The 24,885-nt window shown below is 42.0% G+C and overlaps 1 protein-coding gene across 3 annotated transcripts in view; it reads right to left on the minus strand.

Annotated features, from left to right (window-relative positions):
• Window positions 1-24,885, minus strand: part of ARID4A (AT-rich interaction domain 4A) — a 71,482-nt gene that overhangs the window by 13,436 nt on the left and 33,161 nt on the right. For all 3 annotated transcript variants that reach the window (XM_061612457.1, XM_061612456.1, XM_061612454.1), the window contains exons 12-17: window positions 13,078-13,150; window positions 10,000-10,094; window positions 9,801-9,898; window positions 8,321-8,549; window positions 5,466-5,710; window positions 1,428-1,625 (exon numbers count right to left, since the gene is read on the minus strand). In XM_061612457.1, the coding sequence (XP_061468441.1) occupies window positions 1,428-1,625; window positions 5,466-5,710; window positions 8,321-8,549; window positions 9,801-9,898; window positions 10,000-10,094; window positions 13,078-13,150 (938 nt within the window). The remainder of the gene's footprint in view (window positions 1-1,427; window positions 1,626-5,465; window positions 5,711-8,320; window positions 8,550-9,800; window positions 9,899-9,999; window positions 10,095-13,077; window positions 13,151-24,885) is intronic.

Here is a 24,885-nt window from a genome sequence, read left to right on the forward strand (position 1 = left end):
GGTGCCACAGGGTACCATCTTGTCCTGATGCTGGTTAACATCTATATGAAGCTCCTGGGAGTGATCATCAGGAGATTTGGGACGAGGTGTCAGCAGTACATGGATGAAACCTAGCTCTATTTCTCTGTAACATCTGAATCAGGAGAGGCCGTGCAAGCTCTGGACCGCTGCCTGGACTTGGTGGTGGGCTGGATGAGGACCAATAAACTGAGTATGAATCTTAGCAAGACGGAGATGCTGTGGGTTGTCATTCCTGAGTTTGGATAACTGGTCAGCTGCCTGCTTTGGATGGGGTCATACTCTCTCTGAAAGAGCAGGTGCATAGTCTTGGGGTTCTCCTGGATCCATCTTTGTCGCTACAGGCCCAGGTGACCTCAGTGGCTAGGAGTGCCTTTTACCAACTTTGGCTGGTAAAACAGCTGCAGCCATTTCTGGACAGGGATAGCCTGACCACTGTTGTCCATGCACCGGTAACCTCAAGGCTGGATTACTGTAATGCGCTCTATGTGGGGCTACCCTTGAGGCTGGTCCGGAAGTTGCAGCTGGTGCAAAATGAGGTGCTGAGACTGCTCACTGGGACAGGGTATCACCAACATGTCACACACAAACACACCCCGCTGAAAGAATTTCACTGGCTACCTGTTAGCTACCAGGCTAAGTTCAAGGTTCTAGTTTTGTTGTACAAAGCCCTATACAGCTCGGGACCACGATACCTGAAAGACCCTCTTATCCCTTATATACCTAGTCAATCACTGCACTTTGCAGGTGAGGGCCTCCTGCAGATACCATCTTATGTGGCACCTACCCTTTGGAATTCCCTCTCCTTAAATATTAGACAGGCACCATCTCTGTTATCTTTTCAGCACCTACTGAAGACCTTCCTCTTTCAACAAGCCTTTTAAGTAGAGACCTTATACCTGTCCGCATTGGAATTGCTTTTTAATGTTTTTAAATCTTTTTTTTAAAAAAAGATGTCTAAGCTTTTTAAAAGATGTTTTTAAAGATGTTTTGTTTTAATATATTTTAAAGTCTGTCTTTATGATGTTTTAAAGTGTTTTTAGTGCTTTTGTTTGCCACCCTGGGCTCCTACTGGGAGGAAGGGCAGTATAAATCAAATAATAAAATAAACAAACAAGCGAGGTCACTTTCACAAGATCATTTCCCTAAGTGAAAATTATGGGGAAGTTGCAACATTCCATGATGACTTTAAGAAAATGGCTGAATAAGCTCCTAATACAGCCAGGGCAAAATGCAACAGCTTGACCAGAGAGCGTCAACGCACGCCAGATGGGGAAGACGGGCAGGACTGTAGGCACCTGTCTGCAGGGCATCGGGTAGCCTGCCTAAGCCTTTATGAGCCACTACAATATGACACACACACACAAAAAGATTAAGAGGCTTACTTTTCCTTCTCCTCCTCTCCTCACCTTACATTCCAGCCATAGTAATGCACCAAATATAAAACCTCTCCGTCATCATTCTCTGTACTTTTAATACTGGCTTCGTAGATTTTCTGAGTTTTACCACGGCCATATTTTACTTTCACTCTGGTTCCTGTTAGACAAGGCTCTGCATCTTCATCGCCCTCCTCTCCTTCAGATTCTCCTCGGTTTCCAAGTTCTTCCCTGCAACAATATGGGTAATGGGATGCAGTCTAATTAGATGCCTAATGTGGACAGCAGCTGTGATTATCCTCACTTACGTTACACTTCCATGGTGGCCTGCGGGCTGCCGACCTCTGCCTTGAATGAGCATGACTCAGCAATCGACTCCTGGCAAAACTGCACTTTCAAAGTAATGAATCTTGTACAAGCACCTAATCAATCCCACAGCGCCACATAGTAGCCAATGGAAAATGCTTAAGTCCATCCCAATGCAAGCTGTGATTAGCCTTTCATGGCCATCATTTTAATTTGTTACTACTGAGTTACATAGGAGCCGAGGTAGTTACATAGGAACCTAGGAATTGGTCCATCTAACTCAGTATTGTCTATACTGACTGCCAGCGGTTCTCTGGGGTTTCAGGCAGAAGTCTCTCCCAGCCCTACCATGAGATGCTGTGGATCAAATCTGGGACCTTCTGCATGCAAGGCAGATGCTCTGCCACTGAGCTACGAGCCCGTCTCCAAAGTGCTTTTCTCAAGTGGCTACCCACCACTGAAGGAAAGGCTTTTCACCCACCAGGGCATTCTTTCATCTCCTTCCCTAGAGTACCTTTAGCTAGATAGTTACAATACAAAGCTTAAGGCAAAATCTCAAGATAGACAACACCCTACAATGGCCATTTCTTGCTCAGATATCATTTCCAGGTAGGAAAACGCATCATGCTGTAATGTACAATACTTCGGCTATGGGGTGGTATACAAATACAATAAATAATGTGTCCTTGCATTGTGCCACCCACAGGAGCCAAGTGCCGATCAGGGCTTCCAGCTACATTTACCTGCAACAAATAAGCAGGAGCACATTTTTCACAGGCGATGATGTATAATTTCCTACACAGAAATGAAGCAGCCTCAAGACAGGGCATTGTGCATGCAGAATATATCTGTGTAACACACATCTATATGTACCATTGAAACAACTCAGAGGGAGGCGTAGCAAATGGTCTGGGAGCATCAATTGCTGCAGCATTGCTGAAGCTAAAGCAGATGTGGACTTGATCCCTCTGTATGGAGTGGTTCTATATCAAGACAGGCTACTGGGCCATCTATCCCAGTACTGGCTGCTTCTGACTGGCAGCAGCAGCTTGCCAGTGTTTCAGGCCATGGTCCTTCAGAGTCCTGCTAACAAAGATGGAAAATCCAGGGACCACAACGGGGATCTTTTACATACAAAGCATGTGCTTCACCACCTCATTATGGCCCCCTCCTCCAAGTTCCTCAGACAGTAGTTTACTGGAAGCTCCATTTAAGAGCAAGTTGCTTAAAAGATTTGTCCTTTCCCTGAGCTCCCAACAGTTCATTCAATTTGGACTGCAAGGCATCCCAGGCACAACACCCATTCAGATGCTATCGTGCAATTGCAGCCAAGCAATTCTCAGGATGCATAAGAGTTAAGAGTTGCAAGCCGTTTACAGAAACGTCAAAAATCCGATGAAATGTGTTTTAGTCCATCAATTAAATCTGAATATGGATAAGAATAGTATTTCTGAAGCAAGATGCACATTCTTAGAAGAATTATTTCTCCTGTGTGTGAGATAAGAAATGTCTCATTAGATGGTGTTTGCCATCTACAGTTTTTAATAAGCATTGGTATTAATAGTATTTTTTTTAATAAAAAGGCAGGTGCCTGATAAAACACCCAAGAGACATGAGCGGGATTTGAACTCACAGACTCTGGACTCCCAGCCAGGCTTTCCTCCACACTGTGCTATACCACAGTGAGTGGCTCAGGGGTTATGTGCCCTGCCACCTGTGCAGCTGTGGGCAAGCTGCAGAGTCCCAAGGAGCCCAGTTGCCCCCCAGCTGGCAGTTGCGGACAAGGAAGGGGCTGGCTTGTGCAGCTGTGGCAAGCTGAGCCAGCTGGGGAGGACTAGCCTCAGAGGAAGGCAATGGTAAACGCCCTCTGAATACCGCTTACCATGAAATCCCTATTCGTAGGGTCACCATAAGTCGGGATCGACTTGAAGGCAGTCCAAACAAGAACCTAATAAAACCAGGGGCAACTTTTCATCAACTCAAACCTGACCTTGACTTTTTCAGGAAGAAAAGAATGAGACAGTAGCTTTAAAAATAGAGGGGAATTTGGAGCAACTGTTCTCCAGATAGGAGCCTCTGAATCCTCCTCCATTACTCACCCAATGAATCCCCATCCTTACTTTTTTATCCCAGCCAAAGTGTCATGTTTAAATTCCTCTGTCCTTGTTGCTCCTGTACTATTTGAACTTAAGACAACTACTGAACCATCAGCTAACTAATGCCATTATGCTCAGCCAACACCTAACCAAGGAGTGGTTAATATTTGGCTGTCCAGATGCTGCTGGACTACAGCTCTCAATATCCTCAGCTACTGGCCAAGCTGGGGGCTGATGGCAGCTGGGAGTCCAACATCTGGAGGGCCACAGACATTCCCCACTCCTAACCTGGTTTCATCCAGCATGTTATTGGAGAAGCTACCACTGCTTCCGGTAAATAAGAGTTTATTGACTTAGTAACAGTTTTATCTAAATCTATCAAATCTGCATATCTGAAGAATCTGGCATTCCAAGCTTGGCTCCCCCCCCCCAAAAAAAATTAAAGACTCTCAACCAAAAACCTGAGTTTAGGTCACAGGGTCTTGGACACCCATCTCGGAGAGTCTCAGCTGACAGAAGCAGTACCTGGGAATTCAAGGGAAAATTCCATGTGTGCAACTAGAGTAGCTTTCTTCATCCTGAGTCACCAGTTACTGGACTGCAACCCCCACCATCTATGGCCACTGGCAATACTGGCTGGGGATGATGGGGGTTGTAGTCCAACAGCTACTGGGTGCCCAAGGATGGAGAAGATGAGCCGGAGGAAAAAGGTGCAGAAGGGAACAAGGATAAGAAAAAGGATTATTGTGGCATAATGGCTACAAGATTGAGCCAGGAAGCCTCCGGTTCAAATCTCACCTTAGCCATGAATTCAGAAGGTGGTCTTAGGTAAGCCTCAGCATACACCCCTATCACCTCTCAAATGCAGGAATAATACTGACCCGCCTACAAAACCCTCCTCATAAATATATTACTGCTATACAAGAAGATCTTTGAAAGCGTGCTCTACACATGCCAAGTATAACCTTGCGCCACAACAGCAACACTTCTCCATATTCTAAAAAGGTTCCTTCTGGCAGAACTGATGAATAAGCTGTGCTCAAGAACAAACTATACTGTCAGAGGCTACCTTAGTCAGGGACTGTGTATGCATTCTTTATCAACAAGGAAACAAATTCTAAGCTTTTTTCTAAAGCCCAACACACCAGGAGTTTGCCCCAAGGCAACCCAGATTTTAGGTTCTGGGTAATGAGAAGCTAAGGAAACTGGCATTTCCTATTTCTTTGTCCTAGGAGGAAAGGCAGGAATTTTGCCTAGAGCAAGCATGCAGAATTTGAGGCCTCACCAAATATTGTTGGACCTCATGTCCCATCAGCAACAGCCAGCATAGCAAATGGGATGGTGGGAGTTGTAGTCCAGCAACACCCAGAGGGCCACAAATTCCACATCCCTGCAGAGCACTGAAGCCTCTTCATACAGCCTCCCTCCACTCTGGGCTATCATACTAGCAAGGTCTTAGTCCACCATGAGGTCCAGACTCAGCTCTTTAAATCGATGACTGCTTCATCCTTTTCTGTTCTGACACTGACCTTGCCCAGTAAAATGACACCATTTGCTGCAAGCTAACATGGATTAATGGTCATTTTCACAGGGTGTCCAATTTCAAGTCTTTTACACACATGTGTTGCAGCACCAGACAGACAGAAAGAAAAGAAAACATCTTCCTTGCCTCCTCTCCTCCTCTTCATCTGACTCCCTGTCAGATTCCTCTTCCTTTTTTGCTTTCTTTTCCTTCTGCTTTGGCATGGTCTTTCGATTTCCAAGTGGCAGCTCGTTTTCCCTCTTTTCTGCATTATTGGGCATGTCTTCCACGTCTTTGTTCTCCTTGTTGCTGTCTCTTAGTTTCTCCTGCATTTTATCATCTTCACCTTCCTTTTTAGGAACAGTCACATCACGGACAAGTCTCCTTCGTCCCTGTGATGGTTTTTTGGGAGCGGGGTGGGTGGGGAAGAAAGCACACTGTTTAAGATGCACTGCTGCCTTCAAGGCAGCAAGATTACACAATACAATGCTGCAGTATTAGGTTAAAGCTTTTTCCTTGGCCAGTGGCGTATGAGGGAATTCACATACAAGCAAATTATTTCCTTGAAAGCTAGCATCAGAATTGTCTCATTAAGTATCTAGAAATGTGGATTCTGTTACTACCTAAACAAGGTGAGCAGCAATAGATACAATCAGGGGGGAAAGCAGGACTGAGAAAATAAAATAGGAATAAGCTGCCAGCTTTTTCAAGAAGCAACAGAGAAGCACTAGCTTGTTCCCACTATTCTAGAGCTGGGTAATTAAACCCCTGCTAGGAGAACAAAAGTTAGAACTGCTTGGCCCTGCTGCTACAGATGGTGCCAGACAAACGGGCAGGCAGAGGTAGAGTCCCAAGAGCCCCTTGCAAACCACCACAATGCTTGTGGAGTAGGGTTAGGGCTTCAAACTAAATTCATTAATCAACAGGATTTTTTAAAAGCCTGTTTAAAATTGCCTAAAAAGGCAAGCTGATTAAAGCGGGCAGGACCTTTTTAATCATAATTTATATTTTTAACATTAGTACTTATAAAAACTGCAGGTGGCAGGCATAATCTTAGCAGGGGCATTCCCTTCAGTACGTGCAACAGTGAAATTCAAATGTCTTCTAGATGGTGCCCTGCTACAGACCACATGCACATCTAAAAACAAAAAGTATGTTCTTTTCCTCAAAACTGCTGTTTCAATCACATGCAAATTAATGCAACTCTAATTCAATTATTACTAATTTGATAAACATGTTTCTTTAATCAAGTCACAGCCCTGGAATAACACACCTAAGGGGGGAAAGGAAGCCAGCCACATACATTGATATGCTTCCCATTGTGTTTTGAAGAAATTCTTTATCAAGAGAAAAATTCTGGGGAAAAACAAATATGACGGCAAAGGCAGACACATCAGCCTTCGCCAATCTGGTGCCCTCCAGATGTTTCAGACTGCAACTCCCATCAACCCCTGCCAGCATCTGGAGGGCACCAGGCTGGCAAAGGTTAAGATGGCTTCATTTTAGTTTGGAACATGAATCTGGGGGTTAGGTTGAAGGGTCCACAGAAAAAAAAGTTTTGGGAAAGGATTTGAACTGGGGGAGGGGAGAGACAAAAACTGGAATCACACAAGTGCTCTGGGAGTGAGTCCTAGGCACAGAGGAAGAAAAGAGATTGGGTACAATAGTTTACAAGAGCATGAGAACGTTTGGTGGCTGAGCTGGAACATCCAACTCATTGTCAGGGACATATTGGGAGATAATAGTCAGAAAGATGGCATCTACGCTTTGGGGCCCCACAGGGATCTCTTATCTCCCATGCTGTTTAATATCTACATGAAACCACAGAGTGAGGTCACTGGGGGGGGGGCCTTAGTGTGGTGTTACCCAGCTCTAGTTTTCTTTTTCATTAAACCCAGTGCAAGTGCTAAATCAGTGCCTTCATGTGGTCACGGACTGGATACGAGCCAAAAAGATGAAGTTGAATCCAGACAAGATGGAGGCACTGGCACCAGGTGGCTTGTCTGCAGAGGTGAGTGTTATTTAATCTGTTCTGGGAGGGGGGAGCTGTACTTCCTCTAAAGGGCCACACTCGTAGTTTGAGGGTTTGCAAGGGGCACTTGGGAGTCCACCTCCGCCTGCCCCGTCTTTGTCACTAGGAGCACAAGTGGGCTTTGTAGCATGGAGTACTAGCTATGACTATCTGAACAGGGACAGCCTTGCTTCAGTTATTCACACTGTAATAACCTTCCATGTGGATTACTGCAAAGCTTTGTACACTGGGCTGCCTTTGAAGACAGTCCAGAAACTTCATTTAGTTTTGAATATGGTGGCCAGTTTGCTAACTAGGATTGGAAGATACAACCATATTATATATTAGTTCTTTATATTCTTCACTGGACCCCAGTCTGTTTCTGGGCCCAATTTTCCAGCCTTTTAAATCTGTTTTAGGTTTTAAGGGTTATTCTTTTCTTTTTTAAAAATCTAAGTTGTAAATTTGGGCTTTATCCAATCTGTCTGTTCATTTAAACAATGTTCTTAGAACCGGAGGGGGAGGTGATTTGCCCAGCCCCCTGGAGCTTGCTTTGGGGGCTGCACAGTAAAGGGCCATCAGCATAAACAGACTTCCCCCTCCATTCACAGCAGCCCATGCACATTCCATGAATGGAAGGACACCGCGGAATGAAACCTTTTCATTTTATGCAGCTCTATACTCTACTGTATTGCTCCTTGTTCAGTGTTACACTATTAACAATTTTTATTTAAACTTGTTTTGTTTTCATTCTGTAATGCAGCCCTGAGATTGTTTGTTATAGGGCAGCTTATAAAAGCTGCAATATGTGTGTGTGTATAAAATGTTAGGGCTGGGGAAGGCAACAGAGAGCTTGATGGGGTGGGATGGCTTTTGTGCTGGAGGCAGAAATGGATGAGAAGCTAATGGAGGGATCTGAGGATTGGCATTGCACTGGTTGAATTATGAGAGAGGGGAATGATTTAAACAGCAGTAGCGGGGGGGGGCTTACCCTAGGAGACCTCTGTTCAGTTTCTTCTTTCTCACTTTCACTGCTACAATCGTTTTCTTCCTCCTCATTCTGAACCTCCACAGGGGACATCTCTGGCTCTTCTTTTACACTTTCCTCCATTGGCTCTTCTGGTTCCTGTACTACTTCTATTACTTTGGGTTCATTGTGGTGGATGGTTCTAAACTGAATGTTCGCAGACCGGCAGTACTCTTCAAAACCATACAGATACCTACAGTTTTTTGAAAAGCCATTATTTATTGACCATGCAAAAAAAAAATAAAAAATATAGATGCTCTTCCTATCATCTGGGAAAAGAGGGAGGATACATACGCTTAAAAACCCCAAATTCTCCTCCAACTCAAAATGATAGTCTGATCCACAGAACAACTCCTGCCTCCCCCTATCTCCAGCACTAACACCCGACCCTCCTTTAAACCAGCAGCAACAGCAGCAGGAAGGAGGTTTCTTGCTATCTTTTTGATGCTCTGAGTAACTATGTGCCAAGGCACAGGGGACCCTTGGAAGTGTGATTCTTCTTAGGCCGTTTGGGTGATCATATCGCCGCTTAATAATCAGATATACGAACGAGCCTTGTGACTGCACATACAGATCCTTCACCTGAGATGAATAAGCCAGGAGGAAGTCTTCAGTTAACTACTATTTTCCCATGTCAGCCATACTAACTTCAAACCATGGCTTAATATCCTGGCTTGTCCTGAAGCCATTAACCATAGTTTCCCTGTTTGGATGAAATGGGAAGCTGCAAGTTAACTGGAGACTTTCTCGTGGCTTGCTTGCTTTTACGAAGGGAGGAGCAAAGGGGATACAGGAGCAGTCGTAAGGACCGTTCATTCCAAGGGCTTACTAGGCAGAGATATGATAACCCAAATGCGGCAATATATCCTGCTGTTGTTGACTAGCTTGCTGTTTTGCTTTTAAATGTATTATTACATTTGGTATTTTTAAGTTGTTAGCCGTCGCATCAGACAGCAGATGGGCTGGCTAGCTGGCAAGACAGAAAAATTAGCAATAAATGAAAATGTGCAGCACAGTGAAATTATTTAACACAATTTAGGTCCTAAATTACAGAAAATCACTAAGCAGTTTACAAAAAGCATTAAAATGATCACGTTAATAGTAATTATAAACATTGTTAAACCTATTAAAATAGCAATAGGCTAAAAAGTTTATGTATGTGCTTGAATAGACTAGCTTAGACAAAAAATATTTTAAGCAGGCCCCGAAAAGTATAGCTATCGTTAACGAGATTGCCCATCACTAATGTTTATATTTCTTTCCTCCCTGCCAACAAATCCCAAGATTGCTTAAGATTTCTTCAAGTCTGAGTAAGCTTTGACTATTTGGATTTGACTGTTTTGTCTTTCGACAAAAAGAGTGCTGATAAAGGTTATGTATCCAGACTCTTGATCTTTTGGCAACATCCCCAAACATACTTTAAATACAAAGAGAGACTACTTACTTTCTATAAGCAGTTTTTACATTGTAGGAAGCAGCAGAGTTTAAAATAGGAATGCCAAGGTCCATATAAATTTGCTTCCATATAGCTCCACTGTCAATCTGTGTGGAGAATAAAGAAAGTTTTAGGACTACTGCAAAAAAAAAATTGTAACAATGTTAGTCTGAAATGAAATGCTAGCTTCAAGAAATGTCATACTTACATTGTCACATCCACCCTGCTGATATACCAGTCTGAAAAGCTTGAAGAGGTTAAGATCCTTATAGCCCAGAACAGGTGGCTTATTGATAGGAGTTCCTAATAAAAAAGACACATAAAAAGCATTATTACACAAGCTTTGCACTTTTACCTTAAAGCACATACACATCCTAACAAGTTTGTAAATAGCCACTTGTCTGATGTCTATTTAAGGATCAACTTCAGGCAGCCAGGCTGGTTTCATCCCCCCCCACACACACACTTTACCAATGAACAAATGTGGACTAGTGAAAATTTTTGTTGGCTAATAATTTTGTAATTTGCATGGCTGTATTATAACATTGTTGCTTCTAATTCTTTAGCTGCTCCTAATTCTTTAGCTGCTAAGCATCTTTAAAAAAATCATACTTGTTTTCTGCTTTGGTGAAATAGATTGTTCTAAATAGGATACAGACATGCTTCACGAAACAGATGTGTCACCTTTAACATGTAATGGGAATTTCAACCTCTTCTCTCCTTCTAGAGTGGGAGTAAATCAATCTATTAGCAATTTGGCCAAAATCTTTTTTTTTTTTGCATACAAATGAGCTTTTTTTTAAAGAGGTGAAAACAATAAAAGCAACAAAAAGTGGAGGGAGGGGGAATAAGCATTAAAAGCTTAACATTGGAATGCTAACAGTATCCACTCAGAACTGTGCTAATGAATTCAACGGGGATTACTCCCATGCAAGTGGGGTTAAGAGGGCAGCCTAATAAACCTCCCCCCTCCACATAAATATAGTTTCCAGTCTGGGATTTATTACAGAAAATGAAGAACATCCAGTGCCCCCAAGATGTCAACCACCCTCAAATATGTGCATGATAAATAAGATTTGGAGGATGTTGGTACCTGCTGGTGAATAAGATTTTAAGATCATCAGAGGAGAATATCAGAAAATCAAAGGTTTTATCAGTAAATGTCAAATCCAACTGAGTATCTCCAGATGTCACTCTCATTCCCTTCATTTACCAGTAGGGAGCATCAAAAAGGAAGATTCCTAGACAGATTCCTGTTCTGCAGCAGGGACCTTTCTAGGCAGTTATTCTATGCTACCAACATACCCTTCTCAACCAACTGCAGGATTACAAAACACCACCAACCCACACGCCCCTCAAACCCGCAGGCAAACTCAAACTCTACTTTAGTATCCATTTCTTAATACCAGGTCATTCACGGGACTTACATCCCTTGACCTTGGCTCAATTCAACTCAAACATGTAGCTCTTTGCTATCAAGGTGATTGCAGGCAACCACATTCACCTGCTGCTTTTGTGGCATCCGTATATTTAGTGTGCTAACTGTGCCTGGCATTTCAGGTAGCAGTGTAGATAAAGAGTCTTCCACTGATACTGCAAGAAAGATGTGGACCTGGTGGGCCAGCTTTTGTCTTTTGTAGCCTTGAACGTAGACTACCATAAAAAACATGATGGGAAACTGCCCCCTTCAAGAGATGCAGGCTACAACATGGACTGAACACAGTGACCAGGTTGGTAGAATACATCAGTAGGAGCACACTACAATAGGCTTCTACATTTGTTTTCTATCATATTCTGGGCCTACTTCAAAATGGTGTGTTTAGGGCGCTTCCAGACTCTTGCTATTTTCAGGTGAGATTCAATCATGTAACAGCAAATTCAGGTTGTGCAACTAAACTTGAAGGTCTTGTGCAACCAACCAACCAACCAACCAACCAACCAATCTGTTTTAATAACGTTTTTAACCCTTTTTAAAAGTTTTTTAAAAAAAATATTTTTAATGCTGTTTTGTTTTAATGTATTTTAAGATCTGTTTTTATGATGTTTTAAAGTGTTTTAGTGCTATGTTTGCTGCCCTGGGCTCCTGCTGGGAAGAAGGGTGGGATACAAATAAAATAAATAAATAAATAAATAAATATTTATTATTTGATTTATATCCCGCCCTTCCTCCCAGCAGGAGCCCAGGGCAGCAAACAAGCGCTAAAAACACTTTAACACCATAAAAACAGACCTTAAAACACATTAAAACAAAACATTGAAAACATTTTTTTTTAAAAAAGCTTTAAAAACATCTTTAAAAAAGGGTTAAACACATTATTAAAAAACATATTAACAAGCAATTCTAACACAGACGCAGACTGGGATAGGTCTCAACTTAAAAGGCTTGTTGAAAGAGGAAAGTCTTCAAAAGGCACCAAAAAGATAGCAGATTTTTTTGCAATAAGTAATGGGGAAATGCACTGAAAAGTGTGGAATAATACTTGCTTTGATGCAACATCATCTAAACAACTTGCAAACAAATCAGAACGAATGCTTATTAAATAGCCCAACATTGTCTAATCTCTCTGTAAATAAATTGGGATGAATGCTCAATAAAAAGGGTCATCTTGAAGCACCCACTTCAATATTATTTATTCCACTAAACAAAAGGACCCCACATACCTAAAGATACCTATGGTTTGTATTGAATGTAGCACTAAGAAACATTCTGTCAATACAAGGATTTCTCCTTGCGCCGCAGAACATTCTCCCCCCTCTCCTGTTCTGGGGGTTCTGGATGGAGTCGGGGTGGTGGTGGTTGGGCTAGCAGTAAGCCTCGCACAATTGTTTAGTTCAGTGGTTCCCAAGCATTTCCCCCTCCCCATGGACTACTTTAAAATTGCTAAGGATCTTGGGGGACCACTTAATGATTTTTACATCTGCTGTAGCAACTGAAATCTGCTGTGCCTAGATGTGGTGTGGTTTTAACTGTATTTTTACAGGCATACCAAGGACCACCTGAATGAAGCTTGTGGACCACTGGAGGTCCACGGACCAGTCTGATTTATCGAATGCCACCCTCTGCTTCCTCTCATATTCACTGCTGTAAACTCATTATTGCAACATGACTGTTTTGTACAATTCGTTTTAGGTGATGGTGATGCTTAACATCAAGCATCCTATGAAGTCAAGCCCAAATTCTTTGCATGCTTATTCAGTAGTAAATGCCTATGGGTTCAACAGGACTTACTCTCAGTTAAGTGTGCACAGGAACATAGCCTTACAGCATTTAAAAACACTTAGTTACCTCTGTCTTCCATAAACTTGTAAAGCTGTTGGAGGAAATTTTCCCTCTCTTCAGGATCAAGCTCTTCCTCAGGCTGCCAAAACACAAAGCAAAGCAGACAGGTTAATTTTTTTTTAAAAAAAGATCTGCTTTTGCCTTAATTACAGCGTCATAAGCATTTGTATTTGGAGAGCCGAGTTTGACTAATTTCAGATCTGCAAAAAAAAATAAAAATAAAAAATGGCAAGTTAAGAGGGAATTATTCACCAAAATACGTTATATGGTATCCAAGCAACTTGATAGAAAGTGTCTTGCATGTTGATATCTGATGAAGATAGACAGGATCTGGAGCTCCAGTTAAATACAAGTGGTCAGTCTTCATTTTGAAGGGACCCTGAAGGCTGGCCTCATTCCCAAGAGACCACTGCCCCTGAAAATATACAGTGAGCAGCTGAAATTAGGTGTTCCATTACAATCATTAATTTCTGTTCAGTTTCATATGAAAAGACATGGAACTGCAAATTAACAGCAATACTTCAAATCCGCACCCTCTTCTCTTAGCAGAAGTGCTCTGGGTCAGGCCAGCTATGCCCTTCTGCAGGATAGCGTAAGCTGTAAGCCAGAGGAGAGGAACCATTTCTACTCCAGGGCCACATTCCCTTCTGGTCAACCTTCCGAGGGCCACATGCCAGAGGAACGTGTGGCTAGAAAGAAAAGTGAGCACAGCAACAAATATGAGTTTTACCTTTATACAGTAGGCTAGTTTCTTCACACACACACCCTTCTCTCTCCTCCACCCAGACAAGCAAGAGCCATTGTCAGAGTTCAAGGATGGATTCTAGCCAGGCAAAAACAGCTCGGGTGCAAAGCAGGGAAAGTAAGGGGAGTCGCCTGGGGAGGATTCTTAGGGCCAGAAAAATAGGCCTGAAGGACGGTTTTCAGCCGCTGGGTCTGAGGTTCCCTTCAACCTGTTGCAAGGAGCTCAAGCAGGGTCATTTCACTCCTTCTCCCACCCCTAGTTTTCAGCTTCTTTTTTCCTAACTGACTGTCAACATTCTGTGGCTACTGAACATGCTCAATCCCTACTGAGCTCTAATGGAAGTTGGGTGGTTTGTTTGGTTTTTTGGCCTTCTTATAAGTTTAAGAGTGTTTGTACTACTGCAAACATAGGGGTTCCCTGAGCATGCCAATACTCCCCTCTGTTCTGGCTCCATTTCTGTTGGTACTCACCAGCTGAGTTTGCTATTAAAAGGGATGAATTGCCAAGGATGAAGCTTGCACTTCTGCAGTGTGCTTGCTATGGGTTTAAAAATCCCATCAAAGTACAGGAGACATGATTCTGCTGTAACATTACACCTCTTGTGGGATAGCCACCAATTTCTCATATATTTTATATCAGAGCTTGGAAAAGTTATTTTTTTAAACTACAACTCCCATCAGCCCCAGCCAGCATGGCCACCGGATTGGGCTGATGGGAGTTGTAGTTCAAAAAAAGTAACTTTTCCAAGCCCTGTTTTATATTAGATTTTTATGTCAACCTTCCTCCAAGGAATATATTTCAGAATGCATGGTTGCCATCCCACTTTATCCGCAAGTAGGCTAGGCTGAAAGAAAATTGTTGGTGTTCGGTATCCAGCAGAATTGTTGGGTGAATGAGAACTCACTCTGGACTCCCTGCTCCTAGTCTAACCACTGCTCCTAGTCTGTCAGACATGTGGCTGCATTTCAGCAGAATGCATCAGCACAACAACCTGTCTGAAATGGGCCTCACAGCTGCAGTACCTGGGATTTTCTCAGCCAGATGCACAGGTAACTCCTTCAAAACAACAACAAAACCACACTGTTGTATCTCACGTGCCTATAGGAAAAACGGACCCCAAAGAGTTGCAGCCTGCATCAGAAATGACAGAAATATTTCTGGAAGAGAAATTTGGGGAGTGGAAGTTTCTTCTTCAAACTGTGATCTTGTACTAAAAAGAAAAAGTACTTCTTGTAGTGCTTTCCCCAGGTGTTCACATTCTGAACTAAAAATAAGTTATTTTTCCTTTGAGATTCACCCAAGTTATTAGGGGAGCATCTGGGGGCTGACATTGTGGCAAGTTCACATTCTTTTTTTTAAAAAAAACATGCTTCTGGGGATAAAAAGCAAAGACAAATATATTTATTCTACAGTGTTACAGTGGCCATTTTGTTCAGTATTTGACATGATTCACTAGCAACATATGAATTTTTAGATTTTGCGATTTCTTATTTTCTGACAGACTGTGCATCAGCCTTCATGTTGACTTTTACAATGTCACAGTAATATGCTTCAGTAGTTCAGAGAATAAAGCATGTGTGTCAGGCATAACTGAGCAGAATTTCTTGTGACAGCAACGTCAAGACAGTTCAAAGGAATTCTAGTTTTTTGTTTACATGCACTGACTTTTACTGGAAACCACTGAGAACTGGACTCCAACAAAATCTGCAGGGCTGCAGGTTAGCCACACTTGGCCTATAGTGAATCACCCAGTAGTTAGGAGGGCAGCAACTGATAACAGCACCCCAAAGCTGCAAAGGCTTGAATCCCCTGGCAGCACAGTAACTGCCTGCACCAAGACTAGGCTCAGCGCCAGGCAATGCTCTGAATATGTACCAAAGCAAGTTCTGAATATGTACCCTTTCTTGACACAATTTGTTTCACATAAGAGAATGGACTGGGAAGGGAAGAGTGAACAAAGTATGATGCCAGATCACATTCTGTATGTACACAAGGACATAAGTTCAGCCCCCAATATTTCTCAGGAGCACTGGGAAAACACCTGTCTTAAACCTGTTAATTTGTAAACAAAGCTACAAGCAGACATATTTAGATTCCTCCTCGGAACCTAAGGGCAGGATTCAACTAAATAACTGAACAAGCACAAGGATACCCATTAGTGCAACAGGACTCCCGTGTGCATTGTGCACCCCCCTCACAGTCCCCAAATCTGCTATGGATATTTGGGAGAAACCCCAGAAACAGGGGTGCACAAGGAGAGGAGAACATGCCTTTCCAGAAGGAGAAATCCTTGCGCTCATGGAATGTTTGGCTTAGTGCTATGTTGACTACAACCCTATTTACTGACAACCAAATCAACTCAGTGCTGCTCTTGGATATAGTTTTAAATAAAGAGTGAGTGAGTGAGTGAGTGAGTGAGTGAGTGAGTGAGTGAGTGAGTGAGTGAGTGAGAGAGAGAGAGAGAGAGAGAGAGAGAGAGAGAGAGAGAGAATTGTTTTCTTCTCCAATTCCTATCCCACTAGTTTCCCCTGCTTCTTTCTTTGCTTTTCTTTACTCTAACATGAGCTTGGACCTGAGAGAGCAAGCATAATTGGAAAAGCATCACATTTTTCTTAGTCTAATCACTTAGTTCTGCAGGCCTTGCTCCTTGCATAAAACAAAATACTTAAAGTGCAATTACAATGCAATCCTATGCATGTCTATTCAGGTGCAAGCCCCATTGTGTAGAATGGGTCTTATTCTCCAAGTAGTTTGTGTACAAAATTGCAGCCTTAGCCACTGTGCATTATTAAGGAACTTCTGGAATATTAAGGGCTCTCTTGAGTAATTACAATCTTTTAAAATGGTTTCGTTAGTAATAACGCAGGTACAGCGACTGACCCAGGGTTGATTTAATGCCAGGGAAGTCCTTGTTTAGGCCAGTAAGCAGTGGTTCATGCTCCATGCGTATCCACAGAAATCAACAGCCAAATACTAAGGAAATGTTAATAGCACTGGGCAAAAGCTCTCTCTTTTTGTTCTGATGTACATACTACAAGGGTTTCAAACAGCAAGAAAATGTAATACAGTTCATTTTTCTTGAAAAGGAGATAAACAGCAGAATTTGCCACCTATGTACAGATGATAGAATCTCTTCACCCACTCCAGCTTGTTTATAATCTCAAAGAAAAAATATGTATATTTAGTGTGACTTCTAAATATGAGTATACGCCATTTATGCATAACATTTATAATGGTAGCTGAAGTCACCACGCTGTGTAAGCATCAAGGTGTTAGAACATGCTGGAAATGTTAGGACGATGTATTTGCATTCTAAATAAGCCAGAAGACCACAAATCTGTATTTTCTTTTACTGCATTATTTTATCAAAGTACTATGAAAATGCCGGAGAGTCAAACATATTCAATGCAGAAAAAAGCTCACCAACATGAACACCTTCTAACAAGGACACAAGTGTCGAATGGGTATTGTAATTATTGTGCTGCAGTAGGCACAGATGTTGTCAGTCACTCAGGCGCTGAATACATTGAGCAAAAGGAAATCTATGTTTATATGGTTAAGGAATTTCAAAACATAAAAGTCCTGCACGCTTTCAAAAGTTATCATTAAATGAACATTTTTTAATCAACAGCTATCTGCAAGCTTCAAGCAACAATCTGATCTCTCATGGCCAAGTTGTGAGAATATGAATAAGTATTAAAAGCGATTGATCATCCACACAAACTGTTTTCAGTCTTAATTTAGGAGTTTCATCAGATTCCATTACCATCTTACTTTCCAAACTCTTAGAACAGAATGTTTGTATGATGGTGAAAGCCAGAGCTTAGAAATGAATTTAATGCAGAGACCAGGGGTAGCCAACGCAGTGCCCTTCAGATGATGTTGGGCTCCAACTCCCAGCAGCCCCATCCATCAAGGCCAGGGATTCTGGGGGTTGATATCCAACAACATCTGAAGGGTAAAAAGTTAGCCAACCCTAATTTAGTCTTTACTAGGAAAGATTTCCACTGAACCATTATATCCAAGCAAGAAGGGAAAACCAAAAATCTAGGGGAAGGACAAAATGGCAGCTTTTGGACTGCATGAACAGCAGTGTTAAGTCCTTTGAACCTCCATAGCTCCTGCCCTTTTCCTTCAAGACCACTAAAGCTGAAGAACATGGCCCCATTCTGGATACACCAGAGATCCAAGGGGGCAGCGGCTGAAAAAGAAAGGCGTCTACAGCTATTTTACAGAGTTGTAAATGGGTTTGACTTTTACTCCCAAGGACAAAAATTCTTATTTGGCCAAATCTGAAATCAGCTGTTCAACCACTGGGGAATGGAAAAGGTATGGATCTGAGCTAAGTGAAAGGAGCTGGAGAACAATAAAATGCAATCGCTTTCAAGCTGATAAAATCTCATTATGAAAGCTTTCAATTGTTACTGGAAAGCAACTTATAAAAGCTCAGGATTAACATGCAGTATTTTGGGACATTTGCAAAAAAAGGGGGGGGGAACACCCTGATCATATGGATAATAGTACCTTGAGGCACTGTTGCCCATGGCAGTAGCACAAAACCAGAAACTAAGCTTTGGAAAAAGACAACGCCAAGCCACCTTGAGATTCCTGCAAGCACAGGTTTTGCAAGCACTTCAGATACAATACCAATTTGCTACAGGTGACATGAAGATGGTTCTGTGCCAGCAAAGTCTTGGGGTTGACTGAACTGACGCAAATCACACCAGCTCCCCATTAATGAACTGTATTGTCAGTATCTGACCAAATAGATCCACTTGCACAAGAATTTGTTTCCTCTCCATCCCCTTTCCCTGTGCAACCCCTTCTCCAGCAAATCTACTCTGGAGAGTGGGAACGCCCAGATGAGATATAGGGGGGCATGGCAGGGAGAGGAAGTTCCATTGTGCAGCCAAAGGTCCTTGCACTAATGGATCTATTTAGCTGGATGCCACCCAATGTGTGTTAAATACATACTCATGTAGGAAAGCAGTATGCTGTAATGGGGGAACTGGTTTGGTTCAAGTGAGCGAGTCCTGGGTTCAAATTCTTACACATGTACATTGAGAAGTGCTTGTGGAAAGGGGGAGGCACCAAAGCAGCAGCACACCAAGCACTGCTGCTGGTGGTGCACATGCTCCACACTTTTCCACAGGACATGGTTTTCAACCTCAAACTCCACTGGAATAAGCGAAGCAGTGATTGGTGGATTGGATCCAGTGAACCATTCGTTTAAAGGTGGCCTACCACTCCTGAGGCCCAAAACTGCAATAAAAACCACCAAGTGACAACATCTCAGAACAAAGGCTGGTTCAGAAAATTTTGCAGTCTGATTAGAACTCCACCCCATTATTTTAAATACAAAACGTAGAAGATGCTTCTCTATCTCCTATGTAAAATGAAGCCAGATGAAGCACCTTTACTTAAGACTGCATTTTACTTCTGAATCAAAACACTACAGAGAGAGGAAAAAACCTGAGATATTATGCTTGAATAGTCCCTTCAGGAAAAAAATCCCGGGGGGGGGGGGGAGAGAAGCCTATGAGGGAAGGGACTGGCCTATGTTTCAAGTATTTTTCTTTTAATTATCAGTTTGGCTTAATGATTCAGTACGACTGCTTTCTGTTGTCAGTATAAAAAGCAAATTCCAGTGTTCCACCAGCTAGATTCTCCTCTAGATCTTCACTTTTTAATGTAAAGAATCTCTCCTGCCACATGAAACAATAGATTCTGCAGAATGTCCTAGGGTAATCTTTCTTTCCAGTGCACTTTACCTCCCTGTCTTAACCAACATGTTAATGCCAAATTTGGTCTAAAAAAATCCACAGGAATGAAAATTTTATTATTTTTTAAAAAAAACTCCCCCCCCATCTCTTTTGTTTGAAAGGCAGAAGCTCTTTGGAGCAAATTATCTGCTGTAAGGAACAGCAATATTACCGGGAATATTTATTTATTTTTTTTTAAAAAAAGGTCACTCTCTGCATTCACTTACCTGCAACGACGAGGTATTTACACATGCTAAAACAAAAAGCCAGTGCAGTCTGCAACAGTTCACACCCTTGCAAAATGTGGCCTATTCACTCTGTATAACAACATGAGGAAGAGGGAGGGGGAGGGGAAGAGATTCCACATTCCACAAACGATCAAGCTCTTACACTTTCCTCAGTATTAGCATGTTTGCATGGAAAGTGACTCCATTTTGTTAAAAAAAAGCCATTCTTTTATGGCACAGCAAAATCCAGAAACACATTACCTTTCTTTTATTTTCTTTTTTGGCAAGGGAAAAATAAAAGGATTGCATGCATTGCCACATCGCTGAAGAGATCAGAAAACTTATAAAAATATCTAAACCCCACCCCTTCAAAACTAAACAAAACAAAAAAAATACCCCACACCCACAGTGGTCAAAACGGTTAATGCTACAGACTGAACGGCGCAAGGAGTCCTTACCCAGGTGCTGCGTTTTCTCTCTCAAGTGTAAAATGGTTATATTTGCTTTTCTGCCTAATCTGCTCACAGTGCCTCGCTGTACTTCAACCTAACTTGCAAATATTTGCGTTCCTTTCTCTCACTGCACCGAATCCACCATTATGCAGCATTGCTTACATTCTCTTCCATACATTTTAAAAAAAATAGGCATTACATGAAAGGAAAAGAAAGAGACAGCCCATTTCAAAGCATCTGTTAAGCCTCCCCGGGCAGCCTGCCAAGCCTCTGCTAAACCTTCCCCTCTTTTCTGAGCATGCTCACTTGGAACCAACAGTACGTCACCATGGCAACCCCGTAGGCACCCTCTAAGCATGAACAGCCATTCTGTTTTCAGCCTTACAAGATCACAGACAAGGGGGAAGTGAAAGGGAAACAACATTGTACTTTAACCCATCCAAGTTTTTCTGTTTTTAAATAGGTTCAGAATTCCATGTTGTGAAGCAGAAAACCCCCAAAGTTCAGCTTGTTTATTCTGCTTTCTTCCTCTTCTCTCTCCCCTCAAAGGAAGGAGAAAAAAAAAAGCTACCCTGTGATTTAAAACGCACACAACAAACCAAAAAGCATGTAACTGCAGGATTTTGGCCAGGTGAAGTGGAACAGCTCGGTGAAATATTTTGCCACTGATTCCCTCAAAAAATAGCTTGTGCTTTCTTTAAATACTAAAAGTATGTCGGGTATTCAACAATCCACTCACAACTCTCAACATTTCCTAACTTTTTTAAAAAATCAAATCCACAAGATGAAAAGCAGATAAGGGAGCCTCCCTAAACACACCAAACCAACCTCTGAGCCTCTTACGCGTTGAGAGAGACAAAAGAAAAGATTGAGCCATAGACAAGCACAAGGAAAAGGGCGTGACAGTGTTCATCTGCCATGTGCTTTAATGTCCACAAAGAAACAGAAACAGAAGATGAATAATGGGGCCTCACTGCCATCGGCATTCTTCCCTCCAAAATTAAGCCATTTCTACTTTTTTTTAAGTTGGGGCCACTCCTATGCCAGATACACCTATTTTTAGCAGGTGAAGCTTTCTGCACTGCTCATCTCCTTACCAGGAAAGGAGATTCCAAAAAGCTGTCAAAGCCTCCTCAGAAATTCTACTTCACACTTGGAAGGCCTAAAGCAGGACCCACAACCTATAGGGCTGACCAGGCGACTGTGGCTGGATTTCAACTCCCATCAGCCCCAGCCCGCATGGCCAATTGTCAGGGGCAAAGTAAATTAGAGTCCAACAGTATTGGGACGGGAGGAGGCTCCCCACCTCTCCTTACAAGAAACCCAAGAGGGCAATCTTTTGTAGTCAAGAGACATCCTGGATTGGGCAGCAAAATAAAGCCTTACACCCCCCCCCCGGTTTTATTTAGATCCTATCTCAACACCATTGAAGGGTGGAGGTTTCTGAAGGCAACGTAAAGGTAGCATAGTGTTACTATCTATTTACCATAGTTTCTAAGCATTGTACAATGAAACTACAAAAGAAATGCAGTGGGTTAAAATCAGTTAAAGTTAACCATAAATCAGAAAAGCTTACTTAAAATGCCTGCCTTTTTTTTTTTTTTTTTTTTAAAGAAAGTCTTCAACAAGTGCAGGAAATTCAACAGGGAGGGGGGCTCTGTCTGATCTCAGCTGGGACTGAGTTCCACAGAATTTGGCAGAATTACGCTTCAGAGGGTCTGAGCGCCTAAGACATCAGCTAGCTAAAGGCTAACTCATGAATTCATGGCCAAGCTCTCGCACATGTGACAAGTTAACATGGCAGAAGCATTAGTGGTTTGTTTTTCTACAACGCCTGGCCTCTGGCTCTGTGCCAGAGAGGTTCCACGTCGCACATGAAGGTCCTATTTTCAGATCAACTTCTAAAGACTGGGATGGTGAACCTGTGGCCCTCCAAATGTTGTTGGATTCCAGCTCCTATCAACCCCAGCCAGCATGGCCAAAAGTCATGCGAGCTGAGATTCAGCAACATCGGGAGAGCCACAGGTTCCCCTTTCCTGTTCTACAACGTTGCAGCTGGCAATATCCGATTTAGACTATTGCAGCATAGTGTACCTGGTGCTACCCTTAAAAATGAAACTGCGGCTGGTTCAAAATGGAGCCACAAGGCAATTGATTGGGCATTTTATTCATTTTATGCCACAGCTCTACCAGGCTTTTTAAATATATAGTTTTTAATTTTGGCTGTATGGTGAGATTTTCTTTTGTTGTATTTATGAAGTCTTTGATTTCATGGTTATGTTTTATTGTATATTTACATTGTTTGTTGACTGTATTAACTATCCAGAAAACTTGTTATGGGGCAGCATTCAAACACCAGAAATAAACAACAAATAAATCACCAGCTGTGCTGGCTCACAGACTGTTTCAGGGCTCAGTTTTAAAGTTATGGTTTTAAGCTAAACAGCCTGGGATCCGGCCACCTGAAAGATCACCTCCTCTTGCATGTATCTACCCTAACGGAAAGATACTCCTCCATATGCCTCTACCAAGCGAAGTGGCTACAGAACAGCAGGCCTTCTCAGGAGCGGTGCCCTGTTATGGAACAGCCTCACCAGGGAAGCTCACCTGGCATCTTCGCAATGGTCTTTTCAGTGCCAGGTGATGGTCTTTTTATTTAATGTGTTTTAAAATCAACCCAATGCCTTCGCTATTTTTGTGTGGTTCAAATAAACCTTGTGAATGTGGTTTTAAGTTACAGAGTGTTTATTCTTTCTAAGCTAGAGGGAAGTTCTACGTTGTTTTATTGGCTTTTATGTTAATTATTGTATTTCTAATTTAAATAAGTATTATGCCATGTTTGTTTTTGCTTTGCAAGAGACGTAGATCATTCTTATTTAAATATGCTAGTTTTTCCCACCACTAGTTGATTCCATATTTTTTTTATCAGAAGGACAGGCTGTGGGAAGGGGATGATTAACACCAGAGGCTCTGCTGCACAAGACCTAAACACGAACACCAGAGTGAGGTCACAAGGCAAAAAGGACATGACAGGATTTTTTTTTGGAGGGGGTGATCTATATTGAAGCTTTATGAGCACATACAAAGGAAAATCCTAATCATGCTTATTAGCACAATTACCACATTTCTGTTGTTGAATGTTCTTTTTTATTGTAAGGCATGACATGACACACAGATTCAAACTATACAATGACCACAAACATCCTCCCTTTCCAATTTTCACAGCCTCTTTTCCTTATTGCATGCTTTATGAAGTTACTAACAGTGTTCACACTAGTAAGATCATGCTGATACAGGGGGTGCCAACCTGGCACACACAGACATACATGCCCATAGAGGCCTTCTTTGGCACCCACAAGGTTCCCTCCCCCTGCTGAAATTAGGCTTGAAAAAAGCATCCTACTGCAGTCAATAGAATAGATTGCAGTGTGTGCTTGGTCCCCACTACAGTTTAACCTGTTTGTAATTATCCCCACAAGTTGATGACCCCTGTGCTAATTATTCCTTTCATTCTACCAGTCAGCTGCTACCCTTTCCACTTTTCACAAAATCAGCGGGGTGGGGAAAGAGAAACACCTCAATGCCTATTTCTTTTTCTTGGACCGTTTATCTCCCTCCTCTTGCCTTGCTGTGGATTGCTGGTCTATTTAGTTATTCTGATACTGGTTGTCTTTGTGCTTTTTATTTTATGATTTTAAACTGTACATTGTACTTATTTTAAATTGTGATATTTTTGTAACCCTCCCTGGGACCATTTGCAGGTTATATGTGTAAATAAATAATAATAAATCTTATGGCTGTAGAGAAAAAATAAAGTTACAGAAATTGTCAAAAGTAGATCAAAGTCCCAGTGGTAGATTTAAGGAGCCATACATATCTCCCAAGCCATGGTATGACAGCAATTTTATAATATGCTTTAACAGCAGCTGTTGAAACAGGATAAAACCAAAGAACTTTATTTGAAAAGGAAGATTCCAGTCCTCATGGGTGAAGAAAGAAAGAAAAGAGTTAGAAGAACGTAAATTAGTTCAGTATAACCCTTAAGGTCAATTTCTTGACTCCGGGAGAAGGCACTGGGAAAAACCACAATTGCGTGGACTCTTGAGGCTTCAACGTTGATGACTGGGACAGGAAATAATGCAAATATAACCACATAAAATTAAGGGGAGCAATAAAGGTAATGAGGGCATGCTACATGGTAAAGGGATTCCTGGTTTGGGGAGTAAAGGTTGGGGAGCTTACATGCAATCTGAACTTCAGGAAACTGAGTTTGGGAATACCTGACTCCCTCTTGAAGCAACAGGACTCTTGATAAAAAGTCCTGCCTTCAATTTTCTGCAAGATTTGGATTTTAATTCTTCAGGCTTGTTGCACCACAATCAGACTACATATAACTTGCATTAGCGTGAATGTAATCTGCACCTTGTCTGCAGCAACTTTGCAATGTAGCCATAAACTGTTTCAATGCTATCCCTGCCTAAAAGGAAGACAAACTAAAAAGCTGCTTCAGGTGCATAAAGCTTTAAAAATGTGCCGAAGACATCTTCCAGAACTGAAATAAAAAGTACTTCTTCAGACAGCGCATAGTTCAACTATGGAACTCGCTCCCACAAGAAGCAGTGACGGAC

The sequence above is a fragment of the Rhineura floridana genome, chromosome 2 (assembly GCF_030035675.1).
Source record: "Rhineura floridana isolate rRhiFlo1 chromosome 2, rRhiFlo1.hap2, whole genome shotgun sequence".
Classification (NCBI taxonomy): domain Eukaryota; kingdom Metazoa; phylum Chordata; class Lepidosauria; order Squamata; family Rhineuridae; genus Rhineura; species Rhineura floridana.